The 17,467-nt window shown below is 33.0% G+C and overlaps 5 protein-coding genes across 6 annotated transcripts in view; 2 read left to right on the top strand and 3 right to left on the bottom strand.

The window, feature by feature from the left end:
* Positions 1 to 853, bottom strand: part of LOC108573401 (methylenetetrahydrofolate reductase-like) — a 1,550-nt gene extending 697 nt beyond the window's left edge. The window contains exons 1-3 of the mRNA XM_017935842.1: positions 552 to 853; positions 261 to 481; positions 10 to 170 (exon numbers count right to left, since the gene is read on the bottom strand). Coding sequence (XP_017791331.1) covers positions 10 to 170; positions 261 to 481; positions 552 to 748 — 579 coding nt within the window. The 5' untranslated portion in view covers positions 749 to 853. The remainder of the gene's footprint in view (positions 1 to 9; positions 171 to 260; positions 482 to 551) is intronic.
* An 857-nt stretch (positions 854 to 1,710) lies between these two features.
* Positions 1,711 to 2,097, bottom strand: LOC108573400 (phosphatidylinositol N-acetylglucosaminyltransferase subunit P). Its single transcript, XM_017935841.1, has one exon. The coding sequence runs from the start codon at positions 2,095 to 2,097 to the stop codon at positions 1,711 to 1,713; it is 387 nt and encodes a 128-aa protein (XP_017791330.1).
* A 53-nt stretch (positions 2,098 to 2,150) lies between these two features.
* On the bottom strand, positions 2,151 to 2,645 carry LOC108573475 (EKC/KEOPS complex subunit Lage3). Its single transcript, XM_017935932.1, has 3 exons — positions 2,585 to 2,645; positions 2,373 to 2,501; positions 2,151 to 2,277 (listed from the first exon to the last, which is right to left on the bottom strand). The coding sequence occupies exons 1-3, from the start codon at positions 2,599 to 2,601 to the stop codon at positions 2,151 to 2,153; spliced, it is 273 nt and encodes a 90-aa protein (XP_017791421.1). The 5' UTR covers positions 2,602 to 2,645.
* Positions 2,646 to 2,923: 278 nt separating this feature from the next.
* Positions 2,924 to 3,484, top strand: LOC108573483 (transcription elongation factor 1 homolog). 2 transcript variants are annotated; one of them, XM_017935942.1, is made up of 2 exons: positions 2,924 to 3,175; positions 3,268 to 3,484. In XM_017935942.1, exons 1-2 carry the CDS (start codon positions 3,068 to 3,070, stop codon positions 3,391 to 3,393), a joined length of 234 nt encoding a protein of 77 aa, XP_017791431.1. In that variant the 5' UTR covers positions 2,924 to 3,067; the 3' UTR covers positions 3,394 to 3,484. The 2 variants fall into 2 exon arrangements, with proteins under 2 accessions (XP_017791431.1, XP_017791429.1); XM_017935940.1 differs by having other exon boundaries at positions 2,924 to 3,183; positions 3,261 to 3,484.
* Positions 3,485 to 5,510: 2,026 nt separating this feature from the next.
* LOC108573482 lies at positions 5,511 to 14,985 on the top strand. Its single transcript, XM_017935939.1, has 6 exons — positions 5,511 to 6,009; positions 6,088 to 11,558; positions 11,627 to 12,488; positions 12,609 to 12,983; positions 13,062 to 14,657; positions 14,732 to 14,985. Exons 1-6 carry the CDS (start codon positions 5,610 to 5,612, stop codon positions 14,980 to 14,982), a joined length of 8,955 nt encoding a protein of 2,984 aa, XP_017791428.1. The 5' UTR covers positions 5,511 to 5,609; the 3' UTR covers positions 14,983 to 14,985.
* Positions 14,986 to 17,467: the final 2,482 nt, after the last annotated feature.

The following is a 17,467-nucleotide window of genomic DNA, read 5'->3' as shown; positions in this document are numbered from 1 at the left end:
TATAAGTACTTTTTCTTTTAAATAAAACAAATCCATTTCTTTAGATGGTGATTCTAGATGCATTTCTGGATAACCAGCAACACATATACAAAATATATCACCAAATTGATTTCTTATAAAACGTACTAAGTCAACTGCATATGGAAAATCGCTGCTTGTATTTGTAGAATCTGAAATTTCATTGTTACCAATTTTGATCGTGAAAATTTTTACTGTAAAGAATTTTAATTATAAAATATTTCATTAAAATATTTAATTACCTCCTCTTAATACAAAAATATTACGTATACCATAATCGAAAGCTTTCTTTAGAATAAATCGCACATCAGCACGAGTTAAGTTATTAGCTATAAGATGTATAAGTGTGTTGTTCGAAACTATATTAAATATGTCTAAATATAAAGAATCGTTTACTTCATTTTTCGTATGCCATGTCAACGCATAAAAAAGAGGACGATACTTATCCATTTCTATAAAAAAGCTAGTAACCAATAGTTTTATAAATATGAGTAAAAACACTTTACGTATTACAAACTGCGTAGTGTACGAACCTTTTGTAAAAATCATTATTCTTTACACGTGTAAGCTCAAAACTACAAAATATAGTATTTGTTTCAATTCTATTTTTTAATTTTTTTCTTAAATCGTTTTCGCGTTGTGTATCTATAGGCCGGTTTGCAATATTCTTACATTCATTATTATCGACAGATTTTCCGAGTATTTTATTCCCTAAAACGAATCTTTCCATAATTTTCTTCTTATGTGTAGTCGTAGAACACAGCTAACAACTGCGCACTCTTTTTTTCTCCAAACTATATAACATTCTCGTTATCAAATTGCGCAATATATGAAATTCGAGATTATACAGTTTAGTATGACGTAGAGACTAGCATACAATTTCTCAAAAAAATTGTGTAAATAAAAATCTTAATATTATGTTTGGAAAATTATTAAAATATTTTTTTGGATATTTTATGCCGATGAGTATATTAATAGTAAGGTCTCTGAATCTTCTTAAAAGGTTTAGTATTCGTCTGAATCACATACACCTTCACCCTATATGTATTATGTTGTTACTCGATCCTAAACGTGTTGCTATGGGGCCAAACTTAACCTTCTTATAACATCCTACAGCTTTTAATGTCTTTAAAGTACTGAATCTTATTCAGTTAAATTATATATTTGATTATCTTTTTAAAATTCAAAAATCAAGTCCCAGTGAGTCCTGAAATGGAGTTCATTAGTTTTGATACAAAAGTAAAAACGATTGGTCAATGAAGTTACTCGATTATAGAAACTATATGTCTACATACAACACGATGAAAAACAGACGAATTGTATATGCTTATCTAACAACTAACTTGCTTATAGAAATGTGCTTATGAAACCCCATTGCCTAATTTTAACAGTGACGAAGGAAAATTCCTCTAAGTACCTGCAATCTAGATATCTAGATTTGGGAGTTTTGATATTAGTTTTGAGGTTTGACATTAAAGTGGCAAAGTCTCTATGCAGTGAGTGGTATTCCAGAATTAACAAAGTTTCTCTATGCATGAGTATATCTAATCAAGTATCTTATTGAAATTCTTTTACGTCAAGACTGTGAGGTGAAAGAGATCCAAGTATAACATTTTTTACCATTGACAGAATAATGAATGCAAAAATGAAAAATGAAAGAAATAAAATAAAATAAATTTTTATAAATCTTATTTATTTTTCCTTTCTTGGTAAATATAACTTTCTACAAACTTCTGTTATTGGAATATCAAATACAGGAGATATACCACCTGAAACAGTTTCATTTCTGGAACATGAATATTTATCTGTAATAGTAACAATATCATCTATATCTGGAGTCATAGATAAATTTATAGCTGGATAAATTATAAATGCAAATGTAGCAAGAGTAGTTAAAGCCCAAATTGGAATGGCTACAGCCCAGTACTTTGAAGGCCAATATGTCAACCCTAAATTATGTAAAACTTCATCTGGTATTACTGCCCATAATAAAAATAAGAGAAAGAGCATATTTGAACCTATGTATAAAGCATATCCATAAACAGATCTTGGTCCATATGGAGCAGGTGTATGTTCCATTTCGTATAATGAAATGGAAACAATTTTGAAATCAATAAACAATGAACATTTACTTAATAATAATTATAAATTGATTCAAGTGAACCAAACTTTTGCATAGTTTCTGTTACTAAAATTAAACTATCAAAAAATGATGTCAATGCCACTCGAACTTTTCGTGCCTCAGTCCCAGAAAATAATCTATAAAAAGTAATACATAATAGTAACACACATGCATAAACATAATCAAACATAAGATATTAAAATAAATATAATACTTGTACATCAAAACTTACACTTGCAACAAATTGTTATCTAAAGTTAAATTTTTTGTAACACTACCTCTTGAAGGTTCTTTATCAACTCTCAACACTTGATAGACAATTTCTGCTTCCCTTGTAGATGGGAAAGGTATAGACAAACTTCTATACAAAATTAAGGTTATTTCTATAATATTTATTTTACGAATTATATGTAACAATATGGAACTGCTTATTTTAAAGGATACACAGTTAGAGTACTCATGACATTACAATAGCAATAATAATTATCGCTTAACTTATTGATATAAAAATATTTCTTAGTGTTATTAAGGACCCAAATACTTAATTCATATTTGTGTCCCGCTCACGTGTTTAGTGTATGTATAAGTAGTCAAATGCATTTGATCATTCAGATATAATACTTAATCGTCAACTTTACGACTCAAGTTAACCAATATAATTTAATAATTTCATTGTTATATACAAAATGAAAAATTATATTTTAAAAATATGTTATTAATATATCTCTAAAACTGTACAGCATATCTCATGCTTACGCACAAGCCTAGGAATTTTTTGCGAACTGCATGGCGTTATACTATAACCGCTTGATTGTACGCAACAGTTTACAATATAAATAGTATGTACCAAAGCTTGGTATAAAGTAGTGTATGTTAAATGTAAAATTTTTAGTAAAAATCCGTATAATTTAATACATTTTAAACGTAATGGGCCGAAGAAAGAGTAAACGAAAGCCACCAAGTAAAAAAAAAGCTATTCAACCTTTAGATATACAATTTAACTGTCCGTTTTGTAATCACGAAAAATCATGTGAGGTTAAGATGTAGGTATAACAAATTTGCTGCCGATTCTTATACTGTTTAAATTTCGTATTTTACTGCTTTTTCTTTTTATTTATAGGGATAAGTCAAGGAACACAGCAAGAATTACTTGCAGAGTCTGCCTAGAAGACTTTCAAACAACAATTAATTTACTTTCTGAACCTTTAGACGTGTATAATGATTGGATTGATGCATGTGAAAGTGCAAATTGAAGTTTATTGTCATTATATCCGATCAATGCTGACAGACTTATTTATTTGCTTCCTTTACTAAATTGTCAGCATTCTATAGCACAAATGAAAATCAAACCACATGCAATGCATAAATAACAATCTTATGTTATATGCCCTATATATAAATGAAGAGACATTTAACTATGTGAACTCAGTTTTTCCTTAGTTTAAATTAACAGAATTTGACATGTACCCTATTATACTATATTAAGTATTAGATCGTACTAATTTTAGTTATAATATTTGTATAATCATATTTATGTATATCAATCTTGTACTTATTAAGTAAATATCTGGATAAATACCTTATAAATAAGGTACATTAATGAAATTACTATGATCTACGTATATTTATATAAAAAGAAAGACATGTAATGTTTTTACTGTATGTTTTTAATATAAAAACTATTATGTAATTGTAATACAATAACAATATGAATAAAATAATCTTTACTATAATTTGGTGTGTTAATATTCATAATTTTGATTCAAAGTGTTGATCATAAATTTCAACATATTAATTCACTTATTAAAATAATTAAGTAATAAAAAAGATGTCATTAATAAAAAAAAAATACAAGGCTAATCACACTAATGCCTTCATGTGATCGTATGAGTATTTATTTAATGATAATTATTTCAAATATAAAGAAGGTCGTTTATTAAAAATAGTAATCAAAGGTAGGAAAAGAACAAAAAGATATTAAAAGGCGAAATAAAGTTGCGATGTCGTTCCCTCGCAAACACTCAACGGATGTGTTTCATAGCGCAGCCAAGATGGCGTTCCACCGAGTGGAATATACTTGTTAGAAAAAGTGCGTGAAAAAAAGTGCCGCGGAAAGCTTGAGAGCGACGCGTGCGAACTTAAGTGAAGTTTCGGTGGTAAAGTGAGTCCTCGTGACCTCGTCATGCATTTTAAGTGAAAAGAAATCGACTGCCGAGGTTGAAATGATGCGTGCATTAACCCGAGTGACAAGGCTTGTTTGCTGATCTTCGGACATTGCGGAGAACCGTGATCGTCGAGCGGCGAACAACGACGCTATGGCGTCCATCGGACGTGTGTATGTGTGTGTCATTATTTTTAATCCGCAATTAACGGCTAATTAAGCAGTCGTAAATGCGGATCGCAAGTAGAGTTCAACGCGCGTGAGATTCGTGCTGACGCCGGTTGCTAAACGACGCGATTTCCTAGTGTTAATCGTTGAGCCGGATCGGCTCGTCCAAAAACAAACATTCTGGACTACTTTCATTCCCCCTGTTTGACAGCTACTCTAAATTACTTGGAACATTATGAATACCTTACTTCGACTTCTTCGGTTACGGCGTCACAAACTAAATTGTGCTTCCGCTATGACCCTTTCATTAAACAGTATGGTCCAAACCGTTGCCGTTAGAGTTTGTTCGTGAGCTCGAAAATGTAACTAAGCTAATCTCTCAACAAGTGTGTTTAATTGCAAGTGTTTATAATAATTCATAGGTTATACACTGTTTTGGACTATTTTGTTTTCATACCTTTATGTATCTCAATAATATGTCACGCATGCATTCTTCCAAGTAAACATATCTAAATGTAACTTTATAACTATTAATTTCTATTCTAATGTTCAGATATCTTAATCTTAATATTAATTAATTGTTTATTTGTATTGCTTCATATGTAACAAAGTAAATTTTGTTTTATATACTTTACATTTTGTATGAAATACAAATGTATTGTTATATATCTGCATTGTTTAAAATGATTGTATGTGATATAGCAATGTATTCCATAAATGAATTATTATTCACTTAAAGTTATTGAATACTATATTTTTACATTGAGGGTTTATAATAAATTGTCAAATTCAATTTACAGTAAATGTATGCATAAAACGCAATATTTTCCTTTTGTGCTGTCTGTTTTGCATTTCTCTTTTTTTGGATTTTAATTCTCATTATTTGTATATCACTTTAGATAAAAATTCTTTTAATTTTATAGTTTTTTAAAATAAATTATTATTGTTTTTTAAAATTGTACTTACAAAGGAATACATTTCTTATTACAGGCATAAAAGAAAATAAAATTATGGATAAATGGTATAAGTGATATAAAAGCAACTTAATTATTAGTGTTACACAGGAAAGTGACAAGACATTCCATGATTTCATACAAAATTTTAGTAAAACACATTGTGACTTAATGAACTTTACACAACATGTCAAATAGTTTGGACAGTTTTTTAACACGTATTGGGGATGTCACTATAGAACGTGTGACTCCTCGTGCAGGCCCTAAACCTAATGAAGCAGTAATGTCGAATGAAACTTCAACAAATACAAACATGAACAATGTAGAGCCTCAAACTGGAAATGATGAAAGTTCAGAGGAATCTAGTGGTGAAACGTCTGATGGAGAACATGACAAAAGAAATGATACATTGCAGTCAGAGGAAATAGAAGAAATACGTTCTGAAGGTTCAGGAGACGATATGGATTTAGATGAAACTATTGATTCACAAATTGGTGTACGTTTGGAATCAGAACGGCAACATCATTCTCCACCTGAAGAGGATGATGAGGAACCAGTTAATATATTGGATACTTTGCCATTGGAAGGTTTGTATAATATTACTTTTCTATAATAATATTACATTGTGATATTATGTCACTAATACTAATTACTTATCTTAAAAGGAGCCCCGATAGAGGGTCAAGAAGTATCTGAAGCAGATTTACTTGGGAAACCAATTTCAAAGGACACAGATGATGAAGAAAGCATAGGACATGAAAATGACAAACATGAAAGTCATTCCATGGGAGAAGAAAGTACTGACAGCAACAAGAGGCATGCTGATTCAGAACATTCTGATACAATTAAAAAGAAGCAGAAAAAAGATGATGGAACTGAAGGATCTACATCAGAATGTGAAACAAAAGCAGAAAAGAAATTAGCAAATATGAGGAGAAATATTCGTGAAGTTATGGATGAAACTCAGCTTGATGAAGCTACTTTATCAGCTCAGAGACAAGAAATGGAACGTCTTCGAAGGGTACAAGAACAACAAAGAATTATTCGTGAAGTTCAACGACAGATAGCAATAAACAGACAAAATAATAAAACACAAACAAGAGTAATTAGTCTTTTACAAGGAAAACAAAATCAAGCAGGTACTACAATATCACATTCATCTTCGTCATCGTCACCATCTGCGCCAGTTCGCTTACCAAATACAGTACTTCTTAAAGTAAATTCTGGATCTGGAACTGGATCTCAGACTATTTCTAGCATGCAAACAAATCAAATACAAAGAAGATCGGTAGAAGGATCTCGGTGGCAAAAAGGTAGAGGTGTTTATCAAGGAGCACAAACATCAATTTCTCGAGTTGCAAATCGTCCTACTGGTCCCAATATGTTGCAACAAAGAATTCGAATGATGACTCCTTCTGTGAGCATATCTCCTGTAGTTCCCAAAAAGGAACCTATGGATAGATCTGAATATTACTCAGATTCCGAAATCTCGGATCTAGAAGCTGAAGAGGCTTTACGTGAAAAACAAATGCATGCTACTAAAAAAATGTTAATTGGACCAAAGTCTCAGAAAGCAGCTAAAGGCAAAGATGTGGTTACAATATCTAGTTCTAGCGAAAGTTCGGATGATGATTGTATAGTTTTAAGTGACCCAAGTGGAGAAGAAGAAACAGACAACGAAGATGATCCATCCAATTCTGGCATGCATACTAATGATAGATACAACATTCCAGATGAACATGGTAGAGTGTTAATAAATGTGGGTCATCCTGAAACAGAGCCTGATGTATTTTTAGCTCCACAGGTAGCCCGTATTATTAAACCTCATCAAATTGGTGGTATTCGTTTTCTTTATGACAATATTGTTGAAAGCATTGAGAGATTCAAAACTAGTTCTGGTTTTGGTTGTATTCTTGCTCATAGTATGGGTTTAGGAAAAACACTTCAAGTTGCTAGCTTTTGTGATATTTTTTTTCGATGCACTACTGCTAAAACAGTTCTTTGTATTATGCCCATTAATACATTACAAAATTGGTTAGCAGAATTTAATATGTGGTTACCATATGAAGATCCTAATGCCCCAGAAAAACATGGCAAAATCTTAGGTATTAAATCAGAAGCTGGTATAGAATTTAAACAAGAAGTTAAAGATGAAGGTGGAAATCAAAGTGACATGTCAAATATGTCAAGTATGTCAAATATCTCAAGGCCTATTAGTACAGAATCAGCACATCGTTTTGGACAAGAAAATACATCTCAACCTATAAATATTATGCCAGAGAATCCATATGTTCATCAAGGATATGAACCTCATAATATACCTGGTTATGTGCAGGATACTGTGCTAAATAAAAATATGTCAGATTCACAAGTACATATGAATGAAAATTACCATAGTGATATTTCACAAAATGCATTGTATAATGCAAATCCCAATCCAATGTCTACTTTTGATACAATGAAATCAGAAGTAAATTGTCATGGCATGCAACAGAGGCCCAGCATGCCAGATACAAAATTTGGAGTGGAAAGTCAGAATTCCAGTAACATATATCCTGGTTTAGAAAACCAGCCACAAGCCCCTATGTATCCTGGTATGGAAACTCGAAATCCTAATACTTTGTATCATGGAATAGAAAGTCATCATACTGAGCCAATGTATTCTAATTATGATAATTCTACTAATACTTTCCCTAACTATACACATCGATCAACTCAAGAATCAGATCAAGAATCAAGGAAAGATTGTTTTAAGAATACTTTACCCTCTATAAATACAGAAGTTAATATAAAAAAGGAACCAGAAGAAGTAATTAAAAAAGAGGAAGGTACTTGTACAACAAAAGAAGAAATAGTTAGTGAAGAGAAAAAGGAAATTGAGAAAGTTAAAACTCCATTCAGTGTAGATGCTTGTATTGGTATGGAAATGAGACCACGACATTTTCGTTTGCATATTTTAAACGATTCTCACAAAACCATGACAGCAAGGGCAAAAATAATTCAAGATTGGCAAGTAGGAGGTGGTGTTTTATTAATTGGGTATGAATTGTATAGACAGTTATCTTTAAAAAAACCAAACAAAGCAAAAAGAAAACGTGGGCAACCTTTCAAAGATACTGTTGATGTTGAAGAAGAAGACAAGAATAAAGGATTACTAGATGAAATGCATACAGCTTTAGTTAATCCGGGACCTGATTTAGTTATATGTGATGAAGGTCATAGAATAAAAAATTCTCATGCTAGTATTAGTATGGCTTTGAAACAAATGCGCACAAAACGTAGGATTGTATTAACTGGTTATCCATTACAAAATAATCTTTTAGAATATTGGTGTATGGTTGACTTTGTAAGACCGAATTATCTCGGAACTAAAAGCGAATTCTGTAATATGTTTGAAAGACCAATTCAGAATGGACAATGTATTGATTCAACACCACAAGACATACGTTTAATGAGATATCGTGCGCATGTATTACATGCTTTATTAGAAGGTTTTGTACAAAGAAGGTCCCATTCTGTATTGCAAGTCTCTTTACCACGTAAAGAGGAATACATTCTTCTTGTTAGAATGACACCGCATCAACGAAAATTATATGACACCTTTATGAATCAAGTAGTTAAAACACGTGCTGTACCTAATCCATTGAAGGCTTTTGCAGTATGTTGTAAAATTTGGAATCATCCTGATATTTTGTATCATTTTCTGCGCAAACGGCAGGCTAATGAAGAAGATGATTTGGATTTAGAAGAAACAATGGGTGAAAAACCTGCTCCCGGAGGTAAACGTTCCAAAGCACGACAAACGAAAGGGGAATCCAAGAAAGGAAAGAAAACAAATACAACAATAAAAAATAAACCTGCAGCTAGTGTACAGCCTAATGCCTCTTCATCATCTAACACTGATAATGTAGAGTCTGATACCTCACATACCACTTCAAAACAAAATAATTATTCTAATTATCCTCCTATACCAATGAATAATTCAGGGTATTCAAATTCTATGTCACAAAATTCTTATCCCCATAGTTATCAGAATTACAGATCAAATGAGCAAAATACTTATTATAGGAATGATAATAATCATGGAGAATACAATGAGTTTTATAATAACCAAGGATCACAAAGGTATGGAAATCAGTCCTTCCAAACATATGCACAAACTCCAGGGTACAATGCTTCACAAAATTATCCTAATCAACCACAAAATTATATGTCAAACAATGAGCAATCTGCAAATAATCATTCTCAAAGGTATCCAAATACTCCCTCCAATTCAGAATTTCGTCCAGATCAGAATCAAGGAAACAATTATGAAGTACCTGGAATGTTTTCACGTCAATCTTATCCTTATCAAGATCATGGACGTAATTATGCATCAAATATAAATCAGGGATCTAATAATTATTCTCAAGTTCCAAATCAGTCGTCTTTTCAATCACAGATGCCAAATCAATCTACAAATATGCCACTACCAGATTATTCTCCATATGCTTCAAATCAAACTCAAAATTATAATTCTGCAACAGGCCAAACAAATTCAATGTACTCACGAAATGAAGGTCAATCATTACAAAATTCTACACTAGGATATGGTGGAAATCAACAAAGTCAAAATTCAACATCTCAAACTCCAACTGCTGGTTATCTTCCAAGTCAACAAGGACAGAATGCAACATCTGGTCAAAATCGTGGCTTTTCGCCGAATCAACAAAATCAAAATCTTCCCTTGCAAAGTTCTTCTCATACTTATGCTGGCTCACAACCACAAAATATGCCATTACCTAATCAACCCCACAATTATCCCACCCAAGTAAATCCAAATCCTTCATCACAAACATCACTTAATTTTAATCAGCAATCTCCAAATCATATGTCACAAAGCCAACCTCATCCATATATGACAAATTCATCAAATCAAGGTTCAATTCCACAAAATCAAATGCGTGGGTATCCTGCAGCAACTCAAAATCAAATAAATGTACCACAGAATTCATCTTCATACCCCACAAGCCAATCTGTTCCAAATGCTCCTACTCAAACACATGGATATCCTCAAGATCAGCAAGGGCCAGTTTCTAATGCACAGAATACTATGCATGGATACTCACATCTTATGTCTCCATCAACACCACAAAGTCAATCTTATCCACCTAATGTACAAAATCAAACAGGAGCTCCATCAAGTGCAAATCATGCATATGGCCCTAATCATCAAGCTTCAGCACCAATTCCACCAACTCCAGCTCATAGATATGGTTCTTCTCAACAGGGACAAATGCAACAATCTCAGAATCAATCTCTTCCATATTCTCAAAATCAGCAAGCACCAACCTCTTTAAATCAAAGTGATCAACTGTACCCTAGACCTGATAATCAACAACAAACTCAAAATTATACATCAGCAGCTAACCCATCCCACGAATTTTCAACAGATCGTCAAAGTGGAGGTTCATCTACGAATTCTACAAATAATTATCCTGTAAACCAAACACAGCCTCAAAACAGTGTGTTATCAAATTATTCATCAGATGGAGCACATCAGAATCAAGTAAATCAAATGAAAGGACCAGAGGATCCTTATTGGCAAAGAAATTATTCTCAATCATTTCAATCTGATCAGTGTAACGATCCGTATTATCGGGATGTAAATCCTAATGTGAATCGATATCAGAATAATTACTTTCCATCACAAAATTATCAAAACCAATCTTATGATTATAGTAATAATCATAATTCAGATATTAATACACGCTCCGATGAATCAAAATCCCAACAACCTAGTACTCATATTCAAAATTCAGGATCTGAGAAAACCAAAGGTAACAAAGAGATGACATCAAGTGTTGGTGTACAGAGTCAGACAATTCATCAAAATAATTTGTCTACAAGCTCAGGCTATAGTTCTGAGTCAAACTGCCAGACTCCAGTATCTAGATCTGTGCAAAGTCATAATTCATTGCATAGTCCTCGACTAAATCAAAGTGATTTAGTAAAAGAAGATGAAAAAGATAAAGAAGACTTACTAGATAAAGATAAAGAAGATAAATCAGATGACGAAATTCTTACAAAAGATGAAGAAAAGGATTGTAAAAGTTTTCCAAGTGGAAAAGAAGATCCTGGAATCCCATATGATTGGGTAAATATAATGAATAAAAAATAAGTAATATTCATCTGTAAGCGACTAATTTATTTTTTTACTTACAGGCAACAGAGTTAATGAAAGGATATGTACCAGGATTAATTGATGCATCTGCAAAAATGACAATTTTCTTTTGTATTTTGGAAGAAGCTATTAAACTTGGTGACCGTGTTTTAGCATTTTCTCAATCATTATTTACATTGAATCTTATTGAAGATTTTTTAGCTAGAAATAGTTTGAAATATCCAGATGGGCAAACAGATGCTTGGATTAAAAATGTAAATTATTATAGGCTGGATGGTAGTACTAGTGCTTTAGAGAGAGAGAAGCTTATTAACGAATTTAATAACAATCCAAAAATTCACCTTTTTCTTGTTTCAACACGTGCTGGTTCACTTGGCATTAATCTTGTTGGCGCTAATCGTGCCATTGTGTTTGATGCTTCTTGGAATCCTTGTCATGATACACAAGCTGTATGTAGAGTATATAGATATGGACAACAAAAACCTTGTTTTGTTTATCGTTTGGTCACTGACAATTGTTTAGAAAGAAAAATATATGACAGACAAATTAGTAAGCAAGGAATGGCAGATCGTGTTGTTGATCAATGCAATCCAGATGCTCATCTGTCACTAAAAGAAGCAACTACATTATCTTGGGATTGGGAAGAAGATAGTCAAGTACAAGATTTTTCACAAACAAAAGACAGTTATACTGATGAAGTCATGCATCGTGTGTTAGAACGACATTCTTCGTTGTTAACAAAACAGCCATTCCATCATGAGAGTCTTCTTGTCGATAGAAAAGACAAGAAACTTAGTCAAGCCGAGAAACGATTAGCTCGGCGTGGTTACGAACTTGAAAAAATGGCAGCTAATTGTTCCAGACCTAGTTACAACTATGTTCCCGGAAATACTGCTACTCGGGGTACGATTCATTCTAAAATTTAATTCAAGTAATTTAGAATTGTACAATTTCTGTATTGTTAAGTTTATTACATTCATTTTTCATAAAAATATGTGTATTTTGTATGCTATGTTATTGTAGCAGGTGGATTACAAATTCGAGCAATTCGAGGTGGTGATAGCAGTACTACTTCTAAGCCAGTTGCGTCGGTTAGACCAATGCAGCAACGTGGTGCTGAAGGTTTAGGTTCACGAAGTGTGACGGGAAGTCGATGGATACCAGCAGAAGTATGGCAGAGGCAAGGAATGAGCGCTCAAGAAATGACGTTACCTTTAGATGTTGTTATTCCTACAAATTCACCTGATAAAGGAAGTATTGTATTGAAAGCTGGTCAACGAGTGATGGTACTGAAAAGTCCAAAGGGCATTTATATGCAATTGGAATCGGGTAAAATTATTGCTATTCGAACAGCTCTTAAGCTGAATCAACAAAAGCGAGAAGAAGAGCCGAAAAAAGGTATGTTAATAATTGTGTTGTTATGATGATAGTTTCTTAATTTTTAACTTTTTTGTTTTTATGTTGAAATATTTATAGGTGTATCGTCAGTTACGCAGAGGAATTCAAAACCAGAAGTCGGATTTCCACTAAGAAATAATTCAGCTATCTCTATAATACCGAAATCATCTTCAAGTAATCAACCAAGTGGTCGTTCAATCAATAAGCCGGGAAGTGGTCCTAACTACAGGCCGTTTGCTGACAAAGAAGCCTCAAAAAGACCAAAACCCGTTGCTACCGCAACTGCTAAACCTTATTTGAGTCAAGTTACTTTAACTAATCAAGTTTCTCTACAAAGATTACCAAAAGTAAAACAAGAACCGGTAGATCATTCGACACTTGGAGAAAATTCGAACTCTTCAGATGGTCAAGTTAGAACAGAACAAAGGGTGGAAGAAGTCAGATTGGAGGATGTAGTTGCTGAAGTAAGTTCGAACACAGATTATAGTCCTCCTAATCATAACCGCGTAACCAATTCAGATACCGATACTTCTCTACAAAAGTCATCTGAAGAAAATAATCAAGTGTATACTTCGGATTCTGTAACTGCGCAAAGTGTTCAAACGCAGCATGATCAAACGGAAACAGAATTGTCGTCAAAAATAGATAAACAGTGTTCTCCTTTGATTGAAAAAGAAATTACGAAAACAGCTGATACATTAACAAATTATGGGCATAGTTTTCCAACTCAAACAGAAAAAAGAGATGCGTCCAGTGATGATATTATAATTGAAGATCCATCTCCTCAAATACAGCCTCAAGTACCATCGCAAATACAGCCACAAGTACAGTCACAAGTATCACCTCAAGTACCACCTCAAGTATCATTGCAAGTACCACCACAGTTACCTTCACAAATACCACTTCAGATATCTCCTCAGTTATCGTCACAAGGACCACCACAAATACCGCCTCAAGCAATATCTCAAGCCGCATCACAAGTTGCAACGCAATCAACATCATCTGGTCCATTACCACCGCTGTTAACGCAGTCTATACCGTCGACTATGCAAGTACCACCAACACCTGCATTACGAGGCACGGAAATATCTAAAAGTATAACGGACTCAACTATTGGCTCCTCTACTACATCTATGTGTACTGGAACAAATACCATGACATCTCCAAAAACAACAGAACCAAGTATGCGTGAAAGTTCCATGCAAAGCGAGCCTCCTAATGTTCCACAAGGTTATCCTTACGCTCAGTATCCTCGATACTATGATTATAGTGATCCTCGATCACGATCATTGTCTACTCCTTATGGAACGTATTTCCCTGGTGTGCCCCCTCACGCAGCGAATCCTAGATTACCAATGGATACCGCTAAGGCACAACCAGACTTGGGGAAACCTATGGAAGAGAGGACAATGATGAATGTGCCACCTGCATATTCGCAAGTACCTAATACTACTGCCAAAACATTAGTAAATACCACAGAAGCAAAAGGTGCAGAAGCGATGGTAACTACAACGGTTGCAACTACTCCCACTAGGGATGATACGCATATACCTACTGCGTTTAGTCATCCTACGAGTAGTCGTTACCCTGGACCTTATCCACCGGGACCGTATGACCCATATTCACAACATTATCCTCCCGCACCCGGTTCTTCAGCAACTTATCCACCAGGTGGTAAGTTCAAATTTTTTTATTTCATAATGTTGATTTAAAAAATAAATTGTACTAAAATAAAGTTTGTGAAACAGGTGCTCCTGGATATCCAGCGTATGGCGGACCGAGTTACAATACGGAATATGCTCGCATGTACACAGCATTTCATGGTCCTCCTCCACCAGCAGATCCGTATATACATAGAAGTTATGCACCCCCTTCTTCACATCCGCCTAATTATTACCCTCCATTCCCACATCCACCACCACCTTATCCGAATTATTCATTTTTGTCGCCATATCCAAACCCTAATATGCCTAGCGAGCCACAACCACCTGCTCAGTAGGAAACTTAAGTGGTATTGCGATAAATGATTAGTTTAATAATAATTTCATAAAATGTCGCATATTGCGAAAGTTCAAAGGCTGTCGCGATTCAGAAGCTTAATAGACTGAAGCTGTAAAACGCATTGATGTAAATATTTAGTCACAAGTATTGTATTAAGATAATCGATTTGTGCAGGTACTTTTTTTAAAGTATCGTGTTTATGTCGAGGGAGATGAGATAATCTCAATTAACTTTAAACTGTGCAATTTGTTGAAATGTTCAGAATATTTAGCCTTGACTGTCATGCCGTTTTACGATGCGTCTATTTGACTAAATAATATGTCAGCGGTTATGAGTACAAACAATTTCTCAATTTAATATTCCATAGTTTCGTGCAAGTAGTTATGTTTTTTATGTGTTATGGACATTTTGTTTTTATAGATTTACGAAGTACTTTAATAAAAAGTATAATTATAGCATTTTGGAAATATTTTTAACATAGGACGCATTTGTTACTTATGTGTTACCTATAGAAGTAATCAAATAAAAATTAATTCAGGAATGCGAATGATACTAGGAATATTGAATGAGAAGTAACGTTGTACCTTTCAAACGAGAGTAACATAAAGAAGAAAGGAATGCTGTATACTATTGTTTAGCTTTGTCCATAAATGCTACATTAATCACATTTTTATATTCTGTAACGAAAAAAGTGGGACATCATTCTTCAAATGCAATACTCAGAAAAATATAAAGTATAGGAGAAGAGCAGAAATGTACTAATAAAATTTTATACACCAGCATTCCATCTTCAATTTTATATATACTGAAAATAGAAATGTACATCACTTTAAAATCGATTGATTTTATATCTAAGTTTTAAGGAGAGTGATGGATAATTATATAAGTATTAAAATTTAATATTTTTAATACTTAAGCGAATTATTATGTATTTTCTACGTAACATTTTTTCATTATTAGTAGTTTATTCATCACTCTTCCATAGAAATAAATTGCAGACTGCGCATCGTTATTTCGGTTTTCATAACTTGAACAATTAATCTTTAAACAATAAAATTAGGCTTCATTTACACCATATGCTCTGAATCTATGTATCACCTCTGACTTTTTACATACATTATACATACAGTATTCACTTGGAACATTTAGCAGCCAGTATACAGTTTACAGCATCCTTAGCAAGTTGTATATGACTATGTATTACTATTAAACGTTACAATTTCTGAAATAGATAATCTCATAGTAGGATGTAGGATTGTTGTTAACTAGGATGTCTTACAGTTCATGACTGTCTTGGAATATGGATAAAAGAAGGATAGGGAGAGCCATGATTCTCAGAAGCGACTTTTCAAACTCGGAACTGTGATATTTTGTCATATTCTCGTGTAACATTTTTGCTTATATATTTTTATTTGAAATCAAAGTTTAACTTTGATTCATGCATAAAAATTGGTAGAAGTGGGGAGTGATGATTGTGGTGTAGTGTGCTGGATTGGAATTGTGCATTTATGTTAACGTAAGTTAATCGAGAGTATGAGCACGAGATTTTTAATCAATTTTCCAAGTGGGATTTAGAGCCGCATGTGTGTTTATCATGGTGCTCCCTTTAAATATTATAGGTGAATTATTATAGAAAATAAGCACTCATGCTGGATACTATTAGTATGTGTTTTTTATTGAATCTGTCACGTGTTTGTTACATGCGAGAAACACTGGCATCTTACATGTTGGTACGTGTTATGGTTGCACGTTTTCTAGGTTCTAAGTGTACAGGTATTACATGATGCGACATTGACGTAAGATGTACTTTTTGCAAACAAGCGACAGAATCTATTGCAAATACATACGAGATTATATTTACGAAAGATGAAACAATTATTTTGTCTCTGTTATAGCTTTTTTGCCATTTACATACTTGTAAATACCCATTATTTACATTTCATACTTTATTTATTACTATACATTATCAATTATTATCGCTTTTTTGATGTCAGAGTATTGCTCTTATGTAAAATAAATTGTTTACACTGATCAAGATTGTTTTTGATTGTAGTATTGTTATGCAGAGAAATTGAAGCATATATATTATATATATATATATATATATACACATATACATATATATAATTGTTTGTATGACGTTTATCTTTGCGTCTGACCAACTGTTTGACTTGAAATTAACATATGATGCATGTAGATACGTAGAATTAAAACTTTAATACTTATATGTCAAAACGATAAGGTTGTAATTAAGAAATGAATCTACCCATAAAAATTTCAAATATTCCTGTGGTAGCACAAACAAAACATTCTTGATTACACACTTCTCTCTATGCACATTATGTGATTCAATGTCACACACAAGCTGGGTTTATTGAAAAGTTATAATTAACAAATAAATTCGTAGGAGAAAATCTAATATTTTTTTTTTATAAGCCGTTTTTCTCTGATTGTAATTTTTCTATAAACCGTGCTACAGTGTA

The sequence above is a fragment of the Habropoda laboriosa genome, unplaced genomic scaffold (assembly GCF_001263275.1).
Source record: "Habropoda laboriosa isolate 0110345459 unplaced genomic scaffold, ASM126327v1 scaffold92, whole genome shotgun sequence".
Taxonomy (NCBI): domain Eukaryota; kingdom Metazoa; phylum Arthropoda; class Insecta; order Hymenoptera; family Apidae; genus Habropoda; species Habropoda laboriosa.
The sequence above is the reverse complement of the archived record's forward strand: the minus strand, read 5'-3'. Positions and strand labels throughout refer to the sequence as shown.